This window comes from Sphaerodactylus townsendi, linkage group LG09 (assembly GCF_021028975.2).
Source record: "Sphaerodactylus townsendi isolate TG3544 linkage group LG09, MPM_Stown_v2.3, whole genome shotgun sequence".
In the NCBI taxonomy this organism is placed as follows: domain Eukaryota; kingdom Metazoa; phylum Chordata; class Lepidosauria; order Squamata; family Sphaerodactylidae; genus Sphaerodactylus; species Sphaerodactylus townsendi.
This window is the reverse complement of record NC_059433.1, coordinates 85,088,789-85,113,964: the sequence shown is the minus strand read 5'-3', so window position 1 is coordinate 85,113,964 and position 25,176 is coordinate 85,088,789. Positions and strand designations below refer to the sequence as shown.

At 42.5% G+C, this 25,176-nt stretch overlaps 1 protein-coding gene across 34 annotated transcripts in view; it reads left to right on the top strand.

The window, feature by feature from the left end:
- The first annotated feature begins 9,068 nt into the window (after window positions 1-9,068).
- Window positions 9,069-25,176, top strand: part of RIMS2 (regulating synaptic membrane exocytosis 2) — a 433,065-nt gene continuing 416,957 nt past the window's right edge. For 13 of the 34 annotated variants that reach the window (XM_048508147.1, XM_048508154.1, XM_048508146.1 and 10 more), the window contains exon 1: window positions 9,069-10,404. In XM_048508147.1, the coding sequence (XP_048364104.1) occupies window positions 10,238-10,404 (167 nt within the window). In that variant the 5' untranslated portion in view covers window positions 9,069-10,237. The remainder of the gene's footprint in view (window positions 10,405-25,176) is intronic. The other 21 variants (XM_048508163.1, XM_048508162.1, XM_048508158.1 and 18 more) reach the window with 5 other exon arrangements.

Sequence of the window (25,176 nt, the reverse complement as noted above, 5' to 3'; positions counted from 1 at the left end):
TCCAGTGGAGTTCGGATCACCTTCAAGGTGTTGAGGTGTTACGACCTTTAAAGGCCTTGCGCTGCCTGGGACCGTCGCATTATCTTCGAGACCGCATCACCCCACTTATGTCCCTGCCGCGGCCTCTCCACGGTCGGGGAGGCCAATTACCTAGTGGTCCCCTGGCCCTTCAGCGGTGCGGCTGGCAGCCTCCCACCACGGGCCAGGGCCTTTACAGCCCTGGCCAGGCCTGGTGGAATGCTCTTCCTCCAGCTGTCAGGACCCTCGCGGAGACCAAGGGGAGTTCCGCCTTGGGAGGGCCTGTAAAGGCAGACTGTTCCGCCGGGCCTTTGGAGAAACCAGCCGCTAATGGTGCCCCCCTTCCTTTCTGTGGCCCTGACATCTAGGCCACATACCATCTAATGAGACTCGCCATGCCTCCCTTCCTAGGGGAGAGGGAATTTTAAATCTGGAATATTGGGCGCCAACCACATATTATTGAAACTGTGTAAACTAAATTTCTAGTTTTATCGCTGCTTTTAAATGTTTAACTGTTTTTATATTGTTATTTTATGTGCTGTACACCACCCAGAGCCCTTCGGGGATGGGGCGGTATAAAAGCCTAATAAATAAATAAAATAAATAAAAAAAAAGAGAGCCAGAATGGTGTAGTGGTTAGCGTGTTGGACTTGGATCTAGGAGACCTAGATTCAAATTCACATTCTGCTATGGAAGTTCACTGAGTGACCATGGCCCAGTCACTCTATTAGCCTAACTTGCCTCACAGAGGTTGTTGTTATGAAGATAAAACTGAGGAGCAGTAAGTGATGTTGTGAGCTATTTTGGGTCCCCATTGCAGAGGAAAATGTATAAATGTCAACACAGATATGTATTATTAGATCAGTATGCACTGGTTAACTGAGGGTGTTAAGAACATTATCATGGAGAAATATGAGTGGAATTAGTAATTAATGTAGATATTGCAGGAATAATCCATGAGTAGGCCCCAGTAAAAGTTGGTATTCTACTAATGGAATTTTAATAATTATATATTGATTTTTACAGTTGTCCACCACAGAAATCATTCAATAAACAGTCTTGAGAGAGAAGATACTGCCTGCATCTGTTAAGATAAAACTGGAGAAACCTTTGCCAGCATTTTCCTTGTTTTATAACAAATAAATAATGTGTGTGCCCAATGTTTTTTATAAATTACCCTCATGCATTCCTCCAGTGATGTCTTCTTAAACTTTCCATTGTTTTTGCCATTCACCTGCCTACTTCCAGATGTAGTAGCTGCTACTTATTTCCTATGTCAAAGTCATAGTGAACTATAATCAGCTTCCTCAGGATAACTACGTCTAATTGTGGGGTTGGGTTACTTTGCTGCATTTATGAAAGCTTTTTGTATCTTTAGTGACGTGGGGAGGATTCAGATGAACCTGAGCACTGGTATATCAAAGGAGAACCTGACAGATGGAGATTCTGGGGTGGAAAAAGTATGCCCATGATAAGAACAAAACATTTGGAGCAGGAATGGTTGCCAAGTTGTGTGAAATGGGAGTGCCGATTCATAAATGAGAAGGTACAAAAACAGAACATCAACATTATCCCTCCCCCATGAGTCTGTGTTGATGGTAAGAAACACTATTTCTCATGCCATAATCATCAAGGACAAAATAAATCAAAATGATTTTTCTCACAATGTGTGTATGCTAGCATTTAAGATGGAAGGAGAAACATTTAATTGGTACAGCTGGATAAATAAAAGTATATTTATAGAGAAGCTATATCAAGGACAGAGCCTTTCTTCCTTTTGAATCAGTGAAGGCAAAATAGAACCTTGGCAATCAAATCCACTGGCAATATTTGCAGCTGCATCATTTTGCAACAAGGGTATTTGAAACTGGAAAATACTGGGACATTTGTGCAAAACCCTGTTTCAAGAATAATCCCTACCCACTAAGTTGCCTATACAGATCCCAAAGCTTCAAAGTAACATATCAGTTTTGTACCTTTTTCAAATGTGACCAGCACGCTTTCTATTTCTTTGTTTAATAAATATAGATGCAATCACATTTCATTTAATTCAGATCCCTTACAGTTCAGTGCATAGGATTTAAAGAGATGTTTCACCAATCTAAATTTACAAAACTACGGTATACCAATTGTCACTGATATAGTGATGACACGCTTAGGTTTTGTGCTGTAGTTCAGTTTCATATTAATTTAGCACCATTCAAAACACTAATCTGTATGCTTTCACACATAAGCAAAGCAATACAAAATAATAAGGTATTCTAAAAAGACTTGCAAGATGGCGAAGTCTTACGAATTGCTAAGGCCATCAATTAGAATCATGAGAACCAGTCCATAGATTACTTGGGAATGCTTTCTTAATTTAATAAAGTGGTCTGTTCATTTGAACAATGGGGTATGTGAGCCAAGAGCATATAGATTCCTGCTTCTTCTGCAATCAGGAAAACTCATAAAATGAGTGCCTTTTATAGCACAGATGTTATTGTACCAAGTAGTTGTGAATTCCTGTATACTGTACAGCCTCTACTGTAAAGTGTAGACCACTCTCTTAAATGTATAATCTGAATGCAGCCATATGTGTAATCATCATTAAGGATGCAATCATAGGAAAGCATTTCCATTCAACATGATTAGTGATTGTACCGTATTTCCTGATATCTGCTTGTTAGCTTTTCATCTGCAGAAGCACAGGTTCTGCAGTAACAGGATTTCTGAAAAAATGTTAGACAATTCAATTTTAGAAGAAGAAGAAGAAGAGTTGGATTTATATCCCCCCTTTCTCTCCTGTAAAGCGACTCAAAGGGGCTTACATACTCCTTTCCCTTCCCCCCTCACAACAAACACCCTGTGAGGTGGGTGAGGTTGAGAGAGCTCCAAAGAGCTGTGATTAGCCCAAGGTCACCCAGCTGGCATGTGTTGGAGTGTACAGGCTAATCTGAATTCCCCAGATAAACCTCCACAGCTCAAGCGGCAGAGTGGGGGATCAAACCCGGTTCCTCCAGATTAGAGAACACCTGCTCTTAACCACTATGCCACTGCTGTTCCTAGGGTTGTTTTTTATGGGGCAGGGGTTTAGGCTGCACATTTGTGCTCTGCAGAGGAAATAATTAAAGCAAACTCCCTTCAATAAAATTAGAATTAGCCAATTTACAGTAATATGACTAAAGTGCTGCCTTTCTAAGTGCCAGACCTCAGATAATTTTACTGGAATTAATTATATCCATGAATCAGATGTGACAGATCTTTAAATCTACCTGATTTGTCAACAATGTTTGCTCTTGTTGGGAAATGTTGTGACAGGGTAACGTTGTGACCTCTCTTGATTGGTGTGGGAGAATGCCTTGATCATCTCTGCTGTTGCTGTGACTTCAGCTCTGATGAGGGAGACTGAGTCAAGGAAGCTAAAGAAAAAAGAAAAAAAGTCTTAGACAAACTACATTCATATACAATGGCAGATGCCACACACATAATACCAAATGCCATGGTGATGTACAGTAGAAACCTCCCATCATTACCTTCTGAAATGTTTCCATGAGTTAGGATTTAAATCTCCTCAATGTAGTGCCTCCCATTTCAAATCCAGACAGGCAACTCCGAAGGATACCGTGGACAATACCAAGAGAAACAAAAGAACCATCAGGGACACATTTCCCTTGTAGGTCATTGAACAGGGTGATGGCAGTTTCTGGATTTTCTGAAGTCTAATGAAAATTACCCAGATAATCAGGAACATTCAGAAGTGTGTGGAGCAGCCACAACAGTGAAGAACCTTACCATGTATATATGATAGACACATTGTCTGATTCCACAAAGGTTCCATCATACCCCAGTAACATTCACTGTCACCTCTTCTAATGCATGTGGAACTGTTTCTTTTCCTAATGCTACAACTATCTCCTGAATTTTAGTCAACGCTCTTTGAGCAAGAGATATTTCTCTAAATGCATATCCACAGAGCTACAAAATCTGAAACTCATCCTAGCAATTGGAAAAGGGGAACCCTGGGCAGCAGTCCAGCAGCAGTTAACAACTAATGTGGCATCCAGTTTGGCATGGCTGAAGATGACTTTTTCCTTCAGGTGCTTTGAAATGTGGAAACTGGTAGGCTGGAAGCAGCATGCGCAAGTTTGGGCACCCTACAGTTATCTTCTTCAATATTCTGTTTGATTTTAACACCAAATGAATAATAGAAGTGTTACCCTAAGTAGGCAGTCTCCACTTTAGTTGGGGAAATTAGCTGGAGATTAAGAGCAGGTAACTGGAATTGATAACCTATATACATGAGGATAGTCCTGGGTGAAAACTCAAATAACCAGAAAATTATCATATGTACAATTAAAATATGGTTTCATTAAAGAATAAAAATAGTAAAAGAAAAAATATTTTAAGCAATGACTTAACACACAAAGTATACAAGAGCTAACAGAGGCCCGTTCCGCAGGAAGAGAAGATAAGTTTGGGAAAACAAAATGGAGGTGCCTCTGTGGGCTGCGGCTGCTGTGGGACCATTTGCACGAGAGTGTGTGAACGGTCCCAGGGCTCCACCGGTATCATATATGCCAATGTGCAGCCGCTTCCCTGGCCCATGCGGAATGGGCCTAAGAGAAAAGGGAGGACGTTGGATATGGTTTTGGGGATGGGTGATGTTACCAGTCTTGAAGGGGAATCCAGGGAAAGGAGTGCTGAAGTGAAAAATGACCAGCATTTCCAGGAGCAAAAAGGAAGAGCCCACAAGCAAATTGGAGTACATATATGGATCCAGAACACCCACACACTATGAATGGCCAAAGGATCAATATTTACACTCCAAAATGGCTCCTGAGGCAGTATGAGGTAAGTTGACAGGAGAGCCAGAGACGAAGAATTAATTGCTTTTCTGGGATTCCAAAAATAAGAAAGGAGAAGCCTGAGTCATCAGGACCACGAGAATGCCTGGACTATTCTTCTGAATACAGATTGATTGCTGGGAGGGCTGAAGGGAGGGCAAGTAATGGTCTGTCTGGAGAACTGATGGGCAGCCCCATCCAAAAGGGGGAGGTCTGAAAGAGCCCATGGAAAAGATGTGTGGCTGTGCTGGCATATTTGACCTCCCCAAAGCACTTCCCCAGTGAAGGGGGCAGCTGCATCAGCAGCTGGACATCCCACAGCCCTGCTGCCACAAAATCTGGAAGTCTGGGCCACAGTGGAGCTGCGCTGGTGTTCTATTTGGACCCCAGTGTGTGGGAGTAGTGCAGAGCATTCCCAGGGGCATTCTTGGGGGTAAAGCCAACATTAGTCAGCTCCTTCACACAACTGAGGACTGGTTGAACAGCTCACCAGCCCTCGGACATACAGCACCCGTTGGGCGACATATGTCCTTTCTACCCTATGGGACTTTTCAGAGGCAGGTTCCAGGGTTGCCCCCTGCTCAGCGCACTGCCAGAAAGCCCTTTTAGAGATGACAAGGCAGCAGTGAAATGGTGCCACAACCCACTGCCGGGGAGTTTGGATGGGGCTGTAAATCACCTTTAGATGACATAATGGGGATTAGCTAGTCCCACAGCCCTGCTGAGCACACCTTAGGCTGGGCCAGGGAAAAGTTCAGTTATCAACCTCCTTCCTGCCCAGGCTTGACACACAAAATAGATCCCCAAAACCCTCTGAGAGGCATCCATTTTGTGGGGAGCAGTGTCTTGCTTTTATGCCAGTCTTTGGCCCCCATGCCACTCATTAGCAGGAAGAAGGGTAGGACTGTGTACTGTGGAAGGTTTTTTTAAAAAACATATAAGCTTCTGTACTCTGTCTCCCAGACAAGGAACAGTCTCTATGATGTGTTCCTCAAAGCCAGATGGTAATTTCTTTGTTCCAATACGGAAAGAGTAATCTAATTTGGATAGGAGCCATTTTGCTCAGTTACAGATGCCATATGCAAATATCCAATGTTGTTATTTAGTTGTGGATTAATCCCAAATAATTATTACAAATGGCTGTCATGGGCTCTAATTAATCTACTGGGGTATTCTCTCTCTCCTTCACTTAGACATAGGCTGAGTGGGTGGATTAGACATTATAAGCGAGGGAAAGTAACTACAATTACAGATTTTTCGGCAAACTTGGGGCGGTTCTCAGGTTTGCAGAAAGACCTGTCTTGTGTGTTCATGGGTTCAGTTTTCAGACTCAAGTATCCTCAGATTTGGTCACCTTTAGAAGTAAATATAGTGATGACAAGTCCATCTCGTTCAGAGTCCTGTCTCACAGTGACCAACAGCTACCCTGGAGGCTTGCAAAACAGGGCATAGGAGCCAAGGCTTTCCCAGGAAGGTTCCTCTTAGCACTAGTATTCAGAAGATCAGTGCCTCTGCACATGGATATTCCATCCAATCATCATGTATACAGGGGCACAGAAATCTAGTGTAGTCTCATGGGAGGCAGAAGAAAAAATGATAGTGGGACCAGGTATTCTTGAATAGTTTCCTTCCCACGCCTTCTGCTGGAACATTTTAGTTTCTGTTACCATTATATCTTCCCCATTTAGAAACCATAAGAGGAAAACCTGCAAGGACTCCATTTCCCCATTCTTGCTTTCTCTCTTCTTCCCTCTGTTCTTTTGGCTCTGTTGGATGGGTGGAGGAAGGGGAAAGTGAGGATGGGGTATGAGTAAGAAATTGTATGAGTATGATGTATTGTATGAAATTGTATGAGTATGATGTATGAGTCTGAAATTGTGTGCATCGAGGAATGCGGCTGTAAATTTCGTTGTGCGTGCACAATGACAATAAAATGCTTATGCTTATGCTTATTATTCCCCCTCTCATAATAGTGTGCATGGCATCTTCTCCCTACCTGGTCCTCTTCCTCTTCAGTTATCTCACCTTCTTCCTCAAACTTACTTCAGGTTTTAAGCAACATTTTCAGTCACTGTGCCGATCAAAAATGAAACCTGATTCCCCCCTCCTCAGTGCTGCCTACATGTGTGAGAGGGGGCTAGCCCCACAACTGAAAGAAAATCTGGATTTTTCCTCGCATTTACATAAATATGCATTCATAGCTCAGGTAGACCTCTTATATATTTTGTTGATTTTCACTGGGAGAGGACAGTCATGCCTGTTATCAAATACTCAGGAGACCAATAGGGTTTTTAAAATGTAACAGTGGTTTTAAGAGCCCAATTTGAGTATAAATATCTTTCCTACCCTTTCCCTTTCAGGATAACTCTGGACTACAGAAGTCAGTATTTCTTTTCTTCTGAGAGTAGACTGTCAGTTAAAAATGAATTTAACACGAATACTCAATTCCTCTCTGCAGTTTTAATAAGCACAGGTGGGATCTTGAACTTCCACTCTTCTGTCTGGCCAACCCTATAAAATGGCTATGTAGTCCGATCTAGTTGTTTGAAACACCTTCAGTTTCATTCTGAAAAGAGCAAATAAAACATGAAATGTACAGCCATATCAGCTTTCTCAGAACATATTGTTCCATGTCTGTCCATATAAAGGATCATCAACTGCTAACTGACTGGGATTGAACCTAGCAACAATTTCTCATCAGTAGAATAGGACTTTCTCACCACCTGCTGCAGCATGAACTGCTCCATGAAATATAGCTACTGGGGGATAAAGGGCACAAAAGACAACATGCTGAGCAAACTGAAAATATGCAATTGGGCAGGGGTGTCAGTGAAAACTGCTCTTCTCTTAGCATAAATTTAGTATTGACTCCAACCTCTGCTTTCAGTTGATATTCTCTAATACTAGTAGCTAACTTTAGATTGTACAAAGGTTTTTTGGAATTGCCTTCTTTGATCTGTGGTCAATTAAGCAATGAATCCTATGGATCCAAACACTATTAAAATCACTTGTGAGTAGTGCCTTGTAAATAAAATACAACAGGTGAAGCTTTCTGCAACAACACAGCATGTAATACTGCAGAGCTGACTTCAGTTGCTAGTTATTTCACGTGATACTGCTTCAAAACTGGTACAAAAGTTCATTTTTACTTTAGTTTTTGACTATACAAGAGGTGTATGGAATGAGTGGATTATGGGAGACCATTTTTGCATCACAGTGGCAATACAACACATTGGTTTAAAATTATGGAGTTAACGGATGAGGTAATTAACTGATTTTACAGTAGATGTGCATTGATATTCTGTAAAACTTTGAGAATCTGATTTCAATCCATTTGTTATACAGTAGCCGGGCTACACATTTCTAACTTAACTTTCTTTCTGATAGTGGATTTCTGCTTTTATAATCCCCAACAGAGCCTTAATTTTAATTTATTTTGGCAATTTCCTCTGTCAAATGTATGTGGGACCTTGCCTTTCTCTCTCCTGCCACACAGCACCCCCCACCCCCTCTCTACTACCAACCTTTTGACTTCTGGACCAACTGGCATTCCCCGGGGTTCTCTGCCATCCTTAATGTAGGAATATTTTTATTTTAAATATTTATATACCCACCTTTTCCCTAAGCATCATGAAACACAAGACAGGTAAGGATGGGGGGAAACCCCCCACAAAATTAATAAAATTAGAAACAATATATTTAAAACAAATGTAATGTATGCCCCAAACAGCCTTTAGCCCAGACTTAGCGACCTTATCTACAAAACACCAGAGAATGTAAGAGGCCTAAACAGAGAGTTTTGGGAGCGGGAGGGACAAATAGTTTTAGTGGTCCGCAGTAGAACAGTGAGATTGGAGTCCAATAACAGAGCCCATCAAGAGCTTCAGGATGCTTCTTTCCCTTTAGGACTCTCCCCAGAGCCGCCTTGTCCCTTAATCCCCCTATAATATCCCTTTCCAGGACCTCTTCTCCCCTCCTCTCCCTCCCTAGAATGAACCGTTATTCTAGGGACGGTTGCCTCGACCGTTGGCCGTCACCGTCTCCCCGCCTCTTCCCCCGCCCGTCGCGTGAGCGTCCCCTACGCAAAGCCCCGCCTTCTCCTGCCTCGCGTGATTTGCATCGCGCCCATTTTTCTCTCCCCTCCCTTCCCTGGGCGCACTTATTATGAAATAAAATAATAATAAAGGAGCCCCCATCTCCTGCCTGCCCTTCCCCTCACACCCGGCCTCGCCTCCCTCGTCGCCGACGCGCGTCATGGCGGGGTCGGTCGTCTCCTCCACAGACGGGGGGGAAGCAGCTTTCCTTTCCCCTCCTCCCCTCGCGTCCCCGCGCCGTTGCCGCGCTTGAGGCAGAAGCTCCGTTGAGGCGGAGGAAGCCACGGGGAGGGAGGGGGGGGAACGGGGAGAAACAACCGAGCCGGCGGCGGGGAGGGAAACGAGGCTCCCCTCCCCGTGATTGATTCCCTACTTGCAGCCCTACATGTATATAAATATATATATTTAATTTTTTGGGGGTGGAAATTCCGCGATGCGATGGGTTAGGCGGCTCGCAGCTGAGCGGAGAGCAGCCGAGCGAGGCGACCACGAGAGGCGGCGGCGGCGGCGGCGAGGCCTTGCTTGGGCGCGGGCGGCGGAAGCAGCAGCAGCAGCAGCAGCCGCCGCCGCTAGTGGCGGCGTCGCCGGAGGAAGACGAGGAGGGAGCCGCCGGAGGGAGCCGTTCTTCCCCGCGGTCCCCTCCATGGACAGCGGGTCGGAATTATGAGCCGGCTGGAGCCGCTGGCGCCCGGGACTCGCCCTCGGGGGGCTCTTCCTCCTCCCAACCTGCGCTTCAGGGGCTCAGCGGGGCTTTTCTCGCCTCACCACCACCACCGTCGTTATTACTACTTCTTCAGCACACGACGCCGCGACGCTTCGCCCCCTCAGCCCGCGCTCCCCGCCGCCTCGCCTGGGCTCCTCCGGCCCGGGGGTCAGGCGGCGCCCGCCTCTCTGGCCCAAACCAGGGGGCGCCTCCGGCCGGTGTGAACCCCCCGCCCTGTCGTCCCTTACTCCCCCCTTGCTCTTCGGGTTTTGTGCCGCTCCTTGCCTCTGTCTCACCCCTCCATTTTAGTGCGTGTTTTCCCTCCTCAGCTCATCCCTCTCCCTCAATCCCCCCTCAAACCCTTCCGCCCTCGCCAGCGAGCAGGTGACGGGGGTTGTGTGAGTCCCGAAGGGGGGAACCCCTCGTTATCCCCCCCGCCCGCTCCCCCACCCGAGGACGCTCCCCACCCCCAGGATGCCGATGGATTAAAAAACGAAGCGTATTGATTTGTATGTATTGCTCCCGGCGGCGGCTGCTGCTGCCGCTGCCTGCGCTCCTCCTGCCGCCGCCTGAGTTCGCCGCTCCAGCCACCAAACATGTCGGCTCCTGCTGGGCCCCGGGGCGGCCCTGCTCCTCCTCAGCCTCCTCCACCTCAGGCCGAGATGCCCGACCTCAGCCACCTCACGGAGGAAGAGCGGAAGATCATCCAGGCCGTCATGGACCGCCAGAAGAAGGAAGAGGAGAAGGAGCAGTCCGTGCTCAAGTAAGGGCGACTCCCCTCCCGCTTCGCCTCCCCGGCTTCTGGCCACCCGCCCACCCGGGCGGCTGCATGATGTGGGGCTGTTTGGTCTGGTCTGGGACGTGCCTCGTGGAGCGGGGTGGCGGCCTCCTGATCTGGGCCGTGCATGGTGGCGGCTGCCTTTCGCCTCTGTCCATGCTCGCCGGAGACGGGGAAGAGGATGAGCCGGCGGCTCCCTCCTTCCCTTCCCTTCCCCTCCCCGGTTCTCCGGCTTCTTATTCGCCGCTGAGGCGTGGACTGGGGCCAGGCACTCAATATGGCCGCACAGGTGCTCTTATCACCCAGGGTGGGCGAGAGGGAAAGGGGTCTGGCAGGATCTAGGCTCTGACGGCCTTTGCCCGCCGCCCCCCTCGGCTGCCTGTCTAGGTGGCCTCTTGCTGCATCCCCCCGCTCCTCCCGGCCACAGCCCAGCTGTGCAGCCGCCGAGGCCCAAGTGCCCTCCTGTCTGGCTCCGGATGGGTTTGCGAGAGCCGCCATCTTCCAGCAACGTGTAGCCTTCCCCCACCCGCCCCTGCCTGCCTGCCCGCTGCCCGCTTGGCGGACTGGCAAAGAGCCCTCGTCCCTGCTGCACCTGTGGGAGCCTCGAGGCACACACTGGCGAGCGGCACAAAGGGCGCAGGCGGCGGCGGTGGCAGGCCTTCCCGGCGGTGGGAAGAGGCGCTGCAGAAGAGCCCCGGCCGAGCTGCTCAGTAACTTCAGCACCAGGGAGCTGTCCAGACAGGGCTGGAGGAATTGTTTTGCGGTCCTCACATTTCACTCTGTTGCTTGCATCCCTCCTCTCTTGCAAACGGGGCCCATCATTTCCCCTTTGTCCCTGGTTGTTAGAAGGTTCCCTGGTGTCTGAGCTTTTGGGGCGGGGTGGGGGGTTATGGTGACTTGTATTTGTGCAGTGGATTGTGAGATTTCCAGTGTGGTTAAAATACAAACTTCTATGATCTTGCACAGTACCTTTTAGCATTTTTCCCCTCCCAAACCACCACTTGCTCATTAACGACCAAGGGGCTGTATTTATGAATATTAGGCTCTGACTTTTCTCTGTTTTTCAACCATCATACATGAAAATATATCTTTTTCTTATGTAATGGCAACACTGACCTCTAAATTATACTTTGTTGCTCTATGAAAAAGATATTACAGCACTGCTGTCCTTTAATTTTGAGAAGCAGTCAGCAGACACTATGTAACGTTTTGTCACAGTGTCAGAATGAATGCTTGTGAGTTTAAATACTGCTAAAAATACCCAGGCAAATTACTAGGCAATCATAGTGATGTTAACCCATTGTCTCATTTCACTGCTGATTCAAAATCTGCAGCTGAAAGCTTCATTTTGGCTTCTGGACTCAGCTGAAAATTTGTGTTGAAATAAGTATATCATTAGTAACATGATAGTGAACACATGATTACTGTTTTCAGGTAATTTTAAACTCCCCATCAAGGGGGATAAGGTTCAGCACTGTTCTTGGGCTAAATAAACATTATCAGATGTGTCAATGCACTGAAGAAAGCCAATGTAATTATGTTAGCAAAAATCAGGTTACCATTTGCAACTCTAATCCCAACTGATAATTTAAAGTAATTTACACTAGTTGCAGAGATTTGTATGCCATTGATCCTTTACATCTTGGTATATTCATTTTAAAAATGTAATAGTCTATCAGATTAATAACATTCACATTTGCTTTAAGCAATATAAGCAAACTGTGACATTACCACTAGTTAAAAGTACCAACACTTAAAACACTTGTTACTAGTCCTTGAGTACACAGTCCCTGATTAAAGCACATTTTTATTTTCATATACTAAGAATAAAGTTTTGAATGTATTATTTGTTTTTAACTGTAAGTTTGAGAAATAGGCACAAATGCATTCCCCTGTATTTAAACAGTAGGTTATTTAAGTCTGAGAGATCTAATACATAATTACTAAGACATGAATTAATGCAGAGTTATTTACTTAGTTTGTGATTTAGGCAGACTAAAAGATTAGGGGGGGGGGTTAGAATATTAGGGTTGGACCTGGAAGACCTGTGTTCAAATCCCCACTCTACCACATGAAATTTCTTGGGTGACATTGAATAAGTCACACTAGCTCAGCCTAACCTATATTACAGAATTGTCAGAATAAAATGGGGGAAGGGAGAACCATGGGTGCAACCGTGAGCTCCTTAAAGGAAAGGCAGAGTAAAAATATAGTAGGTAGTCAATGAGTAAAAAAAACCTAGAATCCTATCAACAATTAGAGCACAGACCGCTTTGCAAGAGAGGAAATGCCTGGGAATCTGGTGCAAACTATGATGCATTTTGCAAACTATTGCAAACTATGATGATATTTCACTGGTGCAAATAGATGAAAATCATACACTATTCTCATGTGTTTCATACTGAGACATCCCCAACACAGCTCAATCTCTCAATTTGAGAACAGAGTCAGTGCTGATGTGGGTTAGGACAATCCAGGGGCCTACAAAAATTGATTCTAATACACTATACATAGTTTCATGATAATTTGTAAGCATTTTATAGCACATATGGCATCAGGCAGATAGACTATTAATGTATGTTTTCTTGTGGGATCTTAACAAGAAATCTTGAACTGTCATCTGGATGCTAACAATATGTATGGATGAAACACTGTAGAATGGTATGTGCTGATGTAGTTGGAGCTGCAAGTACAAGGCAAGTTAGGATGTCAGTCATGCTATATCCATGTTCATGCTGTGCAGTGTCATTCTAGCTAGGACTTATTATGAAATACAGTGGTATGATTGTGCTGAGAAAGCTGATTCCATGGTGGCTCAAAAGACTGAATGGATGTATTTGCTGAGTTCTTAGTCTCTCTTTTTTTGGTGCTTCCTAATATCTCCTGTTAGTATGCATGACAATAGTTCTGGATGATGCCAGTATGCTTCTTTTGGTGGCAGGGTAATACTAACACATGTTGCTATGATGGTGCAATGTGCTGGATATGCAAGTGATTCTTATGCTATGTTGCTCATTGTGACCTTGTTCACACACACAGATAATTTTGGTCATGGAAGTTCTTTATTTGCTATTATGAAATATAATTATGGGTGATATGATTGGATCCAATAGTTCAATTTCTGCTAATGACAGTGTCTTCTTCTGACACAAAAAGCTTTCCTCTGGTGCAAGTAGACTTGATCCAGCAGGCACATTTTACTAGAAGGCTCCTTATGCTGGCTGAAGATCCCTTGCATTGGAAGAAGGCCCAGCTGTTGGCAAAATGGTGATTTTGGATCCAAGGTACGGATGGTTCTTTAAAAGAAAGAGCCTTCCTTTTGGAACCTTTCAGTAGTTTCTCAGGTGTTCCCTCTCTAGGTGAATATATTGGTTATTGTGAAAGGATGGGTACTCGAACTCTTCATGTTTCTTGAGCTAAAATCATCATGTAGTATGTTGGTGCTTGTCTGGCTAATTTTGTTCTTTTTCTTAATAATTTTAGAAAATAATCTTTATGTTTTTCTTTCCAGTCTAATGAACGATAATCTTGTTGTTTTTTCCAACCTAAAAAGTTACTTGCTCTTTGAAAGGAAGAGATAACTTCTGTGGCTTAAAGAAATATTGGAAGTGTTGGTCAGTTAGTTTGATTTTTTTATTTCTACTTTACTGGCAGAACATTCTCTCAAAGTTGAAGCTGTTTTAGCATGTAGGATGATTTGTTCTGGAAACTGACCTCACACTTGTAGAGTTCTTGTTTACTTTTAATATTCTGCCTTTCTCTATAACATCCTTCTTGACAAGGCTTATCTGAAAGTTATTGTAAATGATACATTATAGAATCTGTATGAACTCACATGAATAGAAAGTATCTGGATAGTTAACGTCCCTGTGATGTTTTTTCTTCATGCCATGTCTATTTTATTTGCATTGTTTAATGAGTTACTTCAGATTACTGTATTGGGGTGGTTACTAGAAGAGCATTCAGCAGTGTCACCAGCAGCTGTCACATCAATTATTTTTTTTCCTGTTTCTTCCTTTTCCCAGGGCGAATTATGCATGGGTTTGTATATGTATGCTTCTATGTCCCACTCTGTCCCTTCCTTCTCCTGCTCTGATTTGGAAGAAAAAAAGAGAAGTAGTGCAGAGTTGGACTCAGCATGAGTTCATACTGATAAGGTCAGCATCCACTCCTGCTGGGATTTGCTGGAAGATGATGATATATGAAATGGTTATTTTGTTGAGGCACCTGCTTTTGACAGGTTACGTCCTGTGAAGGCGCGCTGGGTGAAGCCATACGGAGTTCCTGCTGAGTGACCTGCCCTGTTTTTTCAAGATAATTCTGCTGCTATTAGTATCATGCTCTCTTTAAACATATCCTGTGTAGTGACCATCTGAGTGGCTATTGCTATTAACCTTACAATGTCTGTAATTGCTGCTAATTACTTGCCTTTCTTTTTATCAACCTTAACTTTAATAAACTTTACACATCAAGGGCATCCTCTTAGAGAATGAACATTTTATCACAACCATCTCCCCCTTCATAATCTCAAGCATCTACTGTTGTAATGTGCTTTTTTTGTGGGATTGTCCTTTTTAAAAAAGGATGGGAAACTTCAATTGAAGCAGACAGTTTAAGCTTATCTGCTGGCAGGACAAGGCACTATAGTAACTTTCTTTTTGTTTCTAGGTCTAATTTATGGTATATGTTTTTATCTAAAAAGCCCAATATGTCCTGGGATATGTTTGTCTTAGGGAGAGAGAACATGAATATTTTCCCCCTGCACTTGTTAAGACCTTTGGGATATAAAAACAACTGAAGGATTGTGTAGAGTGGGGTGGCAACCTATGGTTCACCAGATTCCCATCAGCCCCTGCCAGCATGGCCATGCTGGCAGGGGCTGATGGGAATTGTAATCCATGAATATCTGGAGCACCATAGGTTGACCACCCCTGGTGTAGAGCCTACTTGGCTGTGGGCCTTAAACTTTTGAATGTATTTCCTGCTGAAATACCAAATGCACCTCTCTGGCAAAATTCAAGACATTTTAATTCTGGCTGGCTTTTGGGGAAGTTTGAAGACTTCATATTTTCTTAATACTGCTTTGATACATTGAGTTACAGTGTATTTTCATATTGTGATAGTGTTGTTTGAATTTATTGGTGTTAGCTTGGAAAAGACAGTAAACATTTTTAAATGAACATCATATTTTGTGAGTTTTTTACTATATTAATTAAGTTTTGGGAAAGACGGTTCTGATAGTAGTAATGGAAAGGAGGATCTGTGTGTTACAACATGTGGCAAAATAAATATGTGCCAGTAACAGTGTGGTATATGCAAAAGTGCTTTTTTGCATACATTAATAGACAAAAATAATAGTTGATAGCTGCTTCAAAACTTGTATTATTAAGACTTGGGTACACCCAACAGTGCAATCTGGGTGGCAGGGGAGGGGAAACAAAATGATTTATGGAAGTGGCACAAAGACATGCCAACGTGGATTCCCCTTTTCGCTGGTGTAAGGGGCAAATACACTGGTGGAGTGAGCGAATATGCTGGGGCAATGCATGGCTCAGTGGTGCCTGAAACTAGAAGCTGCAATGTAGGAGTTAGTGCTGATGTGGGTTAGGGCAATCCAGGGGCCTTCCCAGATGTGGAGTGGAAAGTCAGCTTCCAAAGATCCTTCCGCTTGGGAACACCACCAGTGTCAGCTGAGGAATCACGCCACCAAAAAGTGTGGCCTAGCCTATTGGACTGTGTGTTGTTTTTGTGCATGGGAATTTCTTTTTCCATCTTCCGGACCACCTGAAACACTTTTGGAGGTGGCTGGTGGGTTCATCCCTGGCTACTGTGAATCTGCCTTCCTGGGAGGGGCGGGAATTGCCCTGTTAGTTTGTCTTCAGTTATTTGCAGATGCCACATGTCTTTCTCAATGCAAATGCATACTGGCAAAGTTTCAGAAATAGTTCAGTTTATATTTTGTCATAAGTTGATTTGTGAATGTATCTTTTAAAATAATGAAAGAAGTCATAGGAAGTCATATGAGATAAGATATACATCTTTTCCGCTATAATATGTGTTGGACAGCTATGAAAGTTTGTGTGATTCTGGAATGAAAATAAACAGTATAGATGGAATAGTGGGGTAGTCGAGATGGGGTCAGACTATTATGGGCCAGGAAAAAATTGTCTGAAGAATCATGAGGAATGCAGAAGAGAAGAAGGAATGTTATATAACAAACGAAAGTACATTTAATGCAATTGAGAGGAGCGGGGCAAAGTTATTCACTCTTAACTGTTTTTATGAATGCATTTAATAGAGATTGGGTTGACCGCTTCATTCACTAATGTTCACATTTATTTAATTTGAATTTACTTGCAGTGAAATAAAGCTACTGTGACCCGTGGGGGAAATTAGCACTGTAAAATAATGTCACCTGTACACCCATTAGAGCTTTCCTTGTTTCTTTTCAAAGTAATAGATGGCAATAGAAAACACACAATTTTATGTGTTTGAAAACTGGCAGAGCTAAAAGGAGAGAACATAGTGAAGAAGTTACAATGCCAGCATGCACTCTTGAAAAGTTTGGTTATGTGGCTTTGGAAAAAGCAGTAGGCCAAAAAGTAAAAGATGAGTGGTGAAATAAGATTGAATTGATTCTAACTGTTGTATTTTTCCTTTGCTTAAGGTTACTTAAGCTGTTGGACTACATTCCACAATAGAGACTTAGCTTGCAAACAGACTTTGAAGCAAATTATTACAAAAAACTGTCATTCTCTTATCACTGCTACTGTTGCTGCTATAGCTGCAGTCATTACTACGTTTGTTTACTGATTTTATCCAAAGCATGACAATGTATCACCCTTGAAACTCTTTACCAACCATGTTTTCACTATTATATAGAATATATGAGAGTTAAATCGTGAGCAAATAATATATAGTTCTTTCCTTTCCTTTTTCCTTTGCTTATATGTTTTCCCATTTTCCTTCACTTCTAATTTTACCAATTTTAATTTCTTTGAATTTGCCAAAAAACTCTTATAACTGGCCATGTGTATTCATCTGTACCCTGATCCCAACAATTTTTCTGGTACACAGGAATTTCTTCTTGAACTCTAGAACTTCCTGAACCAGGGATATTGACACTGGCTTTTTGCTGAAATTCAGCTAATAAATTGAACCCATTAGATGGTTTGGAGAAAGTGATTTTATTAATAAATCTCTCTAATGTTTTGGGTTTCTTCCAAGACTGGCTTAATTTTGGGTCTTAGCCTAAGTTTGCTGAAATGCATGTTTCACTCCTGGAAATTACCTTGCTGAAGCAAGCTACTCACTTGCCAGTTCAGAGTGAAAGTGTAAACACATCCAAGATTAGTTCAGGATTTTTTTATCAGATCAGCCTATGTAGAACACAAACATCCTGATCCACTTAGTGGAACTACACGTGTGAAATGAGGCTTCACTGTTAGAACCTCACCTGGAGGTGAATCTCATTTCAAATAAGACCTTTGTGAGTGATTCTCATGTGAGGCTGAGTATGGGGAAGTTTTTGAAGTTAAAATTTCATCAGCTGTTCAGGAGGAAATGAAATTGCCCACTGGCCTGAGAAAAATGTCCTGCCTCTTTAATTGAGGCTTCATGTGTGGAAATGGGCATTTGAAGTTTTTTATGGCATGGGGAGGTAAATAATATCAATGGGTAAGTAACATACCATTGTAAGTCTCTGTTAAAGGGCAGAGCGTTCATCTCCAGGTCAGCTAGCAACCCTAGCTAAGGAAATGTCATGACCCTTTCTAACCCGCTCAGTGACTCTGACTTGGAGTCCTCAGGGAAAGATACTGGGTGGGACTAGGGAGGACTTGGCATTGCAGAGGTGCCTACCAACAATATTTCAGCAGCCAGAGGCCACCCTGCCAGATCCTGCAAGGGAGATCTTGCCCACCTAGGGTTCCCCTGAAAATGTTGTGAACCTGGACCCATAGCCTTCCAGGACCAGTTCCCACTGCTCAGGAACAGTAGTGCAGAAGGCCCAGTCCAAGGTGCAAGCAAACCAAAGTGCCAGACTGGTTGCGTGCAGTCTCAGCACAGATCTAGAGGAGTGCTTTGGGAGTAATCCTTTCTTGTAAGTAGCCAGGTTTTGTGTGTTTGGACAAAATATATACTCTATCATTCAATCACTCCTCACTGCCAGAGAGAGAAACACATCTTACCATGACATGCCTCTGAGGATGCCAGCCACAGATGAAGGTAGAACATTAGAAGCAATAACTATCTGACCAGAACCACGCAGCCCGGAAAACCCACAACAGCCAGCCAGATTTATGCTTTACATAGTGAAATTCTGGGAAACTGATCTCTGTAGCCTTGTTTGATTGGAAGAAGAGTGCGTCTTTTGCTGAATCAGACCCCAGGACACTTTGCAACAAGACTTTTCATTCAGCTTGCTTCTATTAATATGACTAGTCACTGTGATTATGATTCACTTCAGTGTGTGTAACCAACTGATGCATAGTAAGTGACAACGAAGCCACATATTACCTAACTGTCTCTATCTACTTAATCCCTGCATTTAAAGTCTGGGAAATATATTCAACTCTACTGTGCTTAGTGCAGTGGTAGGATTCAAATAATTTACCAGCTGATTCCGGTGGTGGAATTCAAATAATTTAACAACTGGTGGTTTACAAGCACCATTTTAACAATCGGTTCTGCTGACGTGGTGCGAACCTGCTGAATCCCACCACTGGCTTAGTGCCATTAGTTGAAATATTTCAGTTGTGAAAGATTGCTGTTGAAGCTAAATTAAAATTATTTTTGTGTGCAGAATTATTTATTCACCAGCTGCTTTCAATAGCTTCTTAAAATATTAGGTGATCAATTTAGATTTAGATGTACCATTATTGCTGGTTGCTTGTTTAATTGATATCAACTAAGGATAGACACCTTCTTAGCTCTTGGGGGCTGTATGCTCTTATAAGTGACAGAAACTAATTCATTCGTGTTCTTTTCTTTATGAGACTCATTACAGGTAGAATTACTCACCCAGGCTTGGGTCAGAATTTTGTGCTTCAGGAAGTGAAAAAGGTTTGCCTATTTTTTGGAGGGTGGTGGTGGTAGAGACAAGGAGAGAAATCAAGGGCCAAAACATGTGTGCAGGTCAAAAGACATGCAGCAACATAAAATCAGAGTTGGTTTGCTGTTCAAGTTTTTTTCCGGAAAAGTATCCAGCTGTGTAGCATTGCATAGTAATTTTTCTGTATAGCGCTTACTGCAGCTCCTTTAGCTGCAAAACACAGACTTTGTCATGCCATTGCCAGCTGCTGAAATCTTAGTTGTCAGTACACATAGCATTCAACAGCATTCTCTTAACTTCTTAAATTGAATAGCATTTTATTTGATTAGGCCTCTTTTTTTGCTGAGTCAGCTTGTTTGAGGGCTGTGTGGGCAGCTGCAACTTTACCTCAGCTGAATTATAAAAGAAAGCAGACTTGGTTTGCAAAAAGAGAAATTAAAGGAGTATGTGGAATTCTTGCTTGGCTTCTCTCTGGAGAGGTGAATTCTGCTCCACTACAAGGATTCTCTAGAGTCTAGGCTAAGCAAATAATTGTACAGGTTGAATAGTCATTCATGATATAAATATACAACAAGTGAAATATTTTCATCAATCATGTATTTTTGCATTAGAGATATTTTACCAGTATATCATTTTGAATATATGGATCTGTAGACTTAATAAAGGTTAGAAAATGTTGTATATGTATAAATACATAATTCTTCTATATAAAGAAAAACAAAGCGCATGGGGGGGGGGGGAAATCAGAGTATTTCATATATTGTGAACTCTGATTAGGATGTTTGATTTCCCACTCCTCAACATGAGTGGTGAACTTAACTAGTGAGTAGGGTTTGTTACCTCACTCTTACACATGAAGCCTTCTGGATGACCTTAGGCCAGTCTTCTCAGAACTATCTTAGCCCCACCTACCTCACAGAGTATCTATGGTAGGAAAAGGAAGCGAAGGTGATTGTAAGGCACTTTGAGACTCCTTGAAGGTAGAGAAAAGATATGAAAAGCAATTCTTCCTCCTCTTCTTACCTTTTTCCTTCTCCTATGGACAATTAGTGCCAACTATTTGTGGCTAGGCTAAGACTCGTAACTGAGTCACATCAAGCACCTAACCTTCCTACTTTAAGTGTTCTAGGCTGGCATAAAAAAGAAATTTCTGGAGTCTGTGCAGTATTGCTATATATGGCTGATGATTTGCTCTTGTCAATAAGTCATGAGATGTTCATATGTGGTCTAGAACATGTGCAGCGTGGCTTCCATTTCTTAGATACGCTAGACCAGGGGTAGGGAACCTGCGGCTCGAGAGCCGCATGTGGCTCTTTTGCCCTTGCACTGTGGCTCCATGAGCCGAGCCGCCGGCCCCATCCTTGCCCGCCCTGCAGGCAGCAGGGCGGGCGCATCAACTGCCCACGGTCTGCTGGGCTGCGCTGCGGGCTTCCCCTCTCGCTCGCCCCGTTGGAGCGGGGTGGGTGCTTTCCCGGTGGCCGGCGAGGCCGAGCCACCGGCTTCATCCTTGCCCGCCCTGCAGGCAGCAGGGCGGACACATCCATGCACTTCTCAGAATGAGCGGAGTAAAAGGTTTTAAAAAACCCTATAAATATAGTGTTATCTTTATTTTAAATGTCAAAAATTATTTGCGGCTCCAAGTGTTTTCTTTTCCTGTGGAAAACGTGTCCAAATGGCTCTTTGAGTGTTAAAGGTTCCCTACCCCTGCACTAGACAATCACTTCATGGTTTCCAGTATGGTCATTGTTTTTAGGAATAAAAGACATGAAATGCTGGCAGCCCATGCTAGAATCTCCTCATGTTTATTAATTCAAACAATTTTATGCCACCTTTCTATCCAGCTTAGTATCCCCATGGCAGTGAACCAACTTTAAAAAATAAGTATTATTAAAAACAACTAATTATAACATAAACAGGAAGGAGGGTCAGGGAGGGAATACCAAGATGAAGCAAAAGTCTTCACCAGTTGGCAGAAAATAAGGATTGTGGGGGACAAACTAATCTCTGTGGGGAGAGAATTTCATAATTTTGATGCCAGATCTTATTACACATCTAGACTAAGATGACAAAGAAGAATCCCTGAAAATAACATCCATGATTGGATAGGTTCTTATGGGAGTAAGCAGTGTCTAAGGTGTGTTGTCCCTAAACCGAATAGGGTTTAAAGGTAAATTCCAGCACCTTGAATTGGATCCAAGAGCTAATTGAAAGCCAGTATAGAAGGAACAAGACTGGAGTGATATGTAATGTGTAACTGAGCTGCAAAAAAAGCCACTACGAGCCTCTTTCAGTATTGATTAGGACCAAAGAATTGGAGAACTAAAAAAAAATTGGTTGCGTTGACAGCTGTATGATTTGGTAGGAGCAAAAGGCTAGGTGCCTATATTGTGCCTTAAATCAACCTGGGGGATAATTTCAAGTGGGGAAATTTCAGGAACAGTGAGTTAACCATGACTTTACATTGTCCACTCACCCTGCAGCTGTTTTGAGAGGCTGATAGTACATTACAAGCAGTTCCACAAGCATTACAAGCAGTTCTGTCCATTCAATTTGTTTGATTTAGAAGAGTGTAACTGTTTTGGAGTAAATTTTAAATTTCCGATCAAGGGATCTGTTCATAAATTCTAAGAGCCAACAGGCAGTTTGTCTCTGATGGCTCCAACACCAAAGTTATTCCTAACTGATGGCTTGTGAACATAAAGTGACTGGGAATTTTAAAAGAGTTTCTATTTGTGTGAGTAAAAGAGTTTCTATTTGTGTGAGTGGTATTAATATAGCATAGAAATGAAGAGCTTGAGTTTTGAACAGGGGATCCCAAGGTTTAATGTGCAATAAAAATGTTAAGTACTGTTATGTGAAATGTTCGCAGGTTAATGGTATCCTTGTATTGTAGATGGGAGGCTGAGGGAATAACAACCTGGTGTGAGTTCATGACTGAAGAAAGAGTTGAACCAAGCATTTCTCAGTTCACAGGCTTGGCCACATTGCTATAAAAGCCTTACAAATAAGTTTACAGAAGTTGTTTATTCACAAACATTGTAGCAGCTTTATTGTCCACACACATAAATAAGTTTGTGAGTCATTTGTGGCCTAAAAAAAGTTTGTAAAGTTGCTTCCGCCGTCACAGGTAACTAGGCAAATTGTTATTTATGAGCCTATTCTGTGTGTTTCAAAAGTAATCTGTGGATCCATTGGATAATATTAGGTGAACCACTTTTTTAAGTCTTAGCAACTCATACATGTTATAGATGCAGCTGTCTTAAAAACATGATATATGGATTATAGATTGTTCTGAGCAGCGTTATTAAAAGAATCATTAAATAGTTGATTATGCTAAGTCAGTACCTTCCTTGATAGCATTATGCATCATCCAAAAAGGATCAATGTCTGTTCCCTCCTCTTTGTGCCCATCTTAAACCTGGGGCAATGCTCAACATTCAAATTGTATTTATGTTATCACTTAGATGTGAAAACTGGAATGCTTTCAAAAACATTATCAAAAGGCAATTTTTAATGAATATTAAAATGATCGCAATCTCTTTTAAAACCCCATTAAATAATTTAAACACATTTTTACACATATATTGTAGTTTTGAATTCAGTTCTTCACCTTCCTTAACCTGAATTTTGTGTAATTCTTATATGCAACAAATATTTAAACATTTCTAATAAAACTGTCCCAGATACTTTATTAGAAACTGTTGTGGAATAAAAATATTTGTTCTATAGATCATTTCTGTACTTATTACAGTGTAATCCTAAACGGAGATACATGTTTCTATGTCAGTGGAAGTCAATTGGCTTAGAAGCTAGGTCTGCGCAGGACTGGTTCATATCAGCTTCCTTCTTCAAATTTTACTCTCCCCCCCCCCCCCCCCCGTCCCTGCCCTCAAATGTTAAATTGACCAATGCAGTTCTGAGAGGATCACTGAGTTAAGTGTATGGCGCTTAATTTATTGTAAGAAATTTTCAAAAGAATCTACTGTCTTTAATAAAAGAGATGGCAGTACTGATCTACTGAATGGTGTGGAAGATTTGCACATGAACATTTAACACTTTTTTTCTAGAAATCAAGGGGGCATTGAAAGTTATACTCCTGTGCAATAAAAGGAGCTCCTATTGAAGGAGGGGACAGCGCATTCAAAACTGTATATATCTAAAGGAATTAGGGGTCCCATTCAGAACCTGTAACTTTAGTTATAGAATATGGATGTGTGTGTGTGTATTACATTGATATATCAGTATTAGTGTCTTTTTCATGAGTTATCTTTGCCCCAGCTTCCTAGTACACTTTAATATTGAGAATCTGGGAGTGACTGTCCCTGAAGGAGCAAATCTCTGTGGGTGGGAAGGATGAGGATAGCTTCCGATTTAGTGTTAAATATATCTAATTTAGTCACTCATGGTAAAGGAGTGGAGAATCATTAGAAGAAGCATTTAAGCCAGAAATGCTTCCAGTATTTGATAGGGGTAATTGAATCAGTAGATTTCTGCCTACATCAGCGTTTACCAACTCTCTTAAAGTGGGACTCACCTCTAAACTTACTATAATTTGGGGATCCACTTGCCAAGTACTTCCACGCTATTGACAGGGTTGTTAACTGATAGATGAAAAAAAAGTCACATCCTCTTTAATAGATAGGATATTCATCTTCAGTCTTATGTGCAGTTCCACATTGGGACTATGCATGAGCAGTCTTGCTGCAGAGAAAAATCCCCTAGCTTTAAAAACTCCACTGGGATACCCTTCCTCCTTGGAGCCATTGTGTCATGTTTTTCTGCCTAAACAGTCACATACTCAAGAATAGAATAGAATCTTTATTGGCCAAGTGTGATTGGACACACAAGGAATTTGTCTCCGGTGCATATGCTCTCAGTGTACATAAAAGAAAATACATTTGTCAAGAATCATAAGGTACAGCACTTAATGATTGTCATATAGGTCTAGTAAGCAATCAGGAAACAATCAATAGTAATAAAAACATAAAATGTAAAATCATAAAATAAAATGAAATGTCAGCACAGGCTATAGTCATACAGTCATAATTGGGAGGAGATGGGTAATAGGAATGATGAAAAAAGTAGTGCAGTAATTATATAATAAATATATAATAAATAGTTTGACATTATCGAGGGAATTATTTGTTTAACAGAGTGATGGCATTTGGGAAAAAACTGTTCTTATGTCTAGTTGTCTTGGTGTGCAGTGCTCTGTAGCGACGTTTAGAGGGTAAGAGTTGAAACAGTTTATGTCCAGGATGCGAGGGGTCAGTAAATATTTTCACAGCCCTTTTTTTGACCCGTGCAGTATACAGGTCCTCAATGGAAGGCAGGTTAGCAGCAATTGTTTTTTCTGCAGTTCTGATTATTCTCTGAAGTCTGTGTCGATCTTGTTGGGTTGCAGAACCAAACCACACAGTTATAGAGGTGCAGATGACAGACTCAATGATTCCTCTGTAGAAGTGGAGCAGCACCCCCTTCCTTCAGTTCTTTCTTAGCTGCTGTCAAAGTTGGTTCACCTAGCGCAGTGATGGCGAGCCTTTTAGAGACCAAGTGCCTAAACTGCAACCCAGAACCCACTTATTTATCGCAAAGTGCCAACATGGCAATTTAACCTGAATACTGAGATTTTAGTTTAGAAAAAAATGGTTGGCTTCGAGGTATGCATTACTTGGGAGGAAGCTTGGTGGTAGTCGATGGCTTTG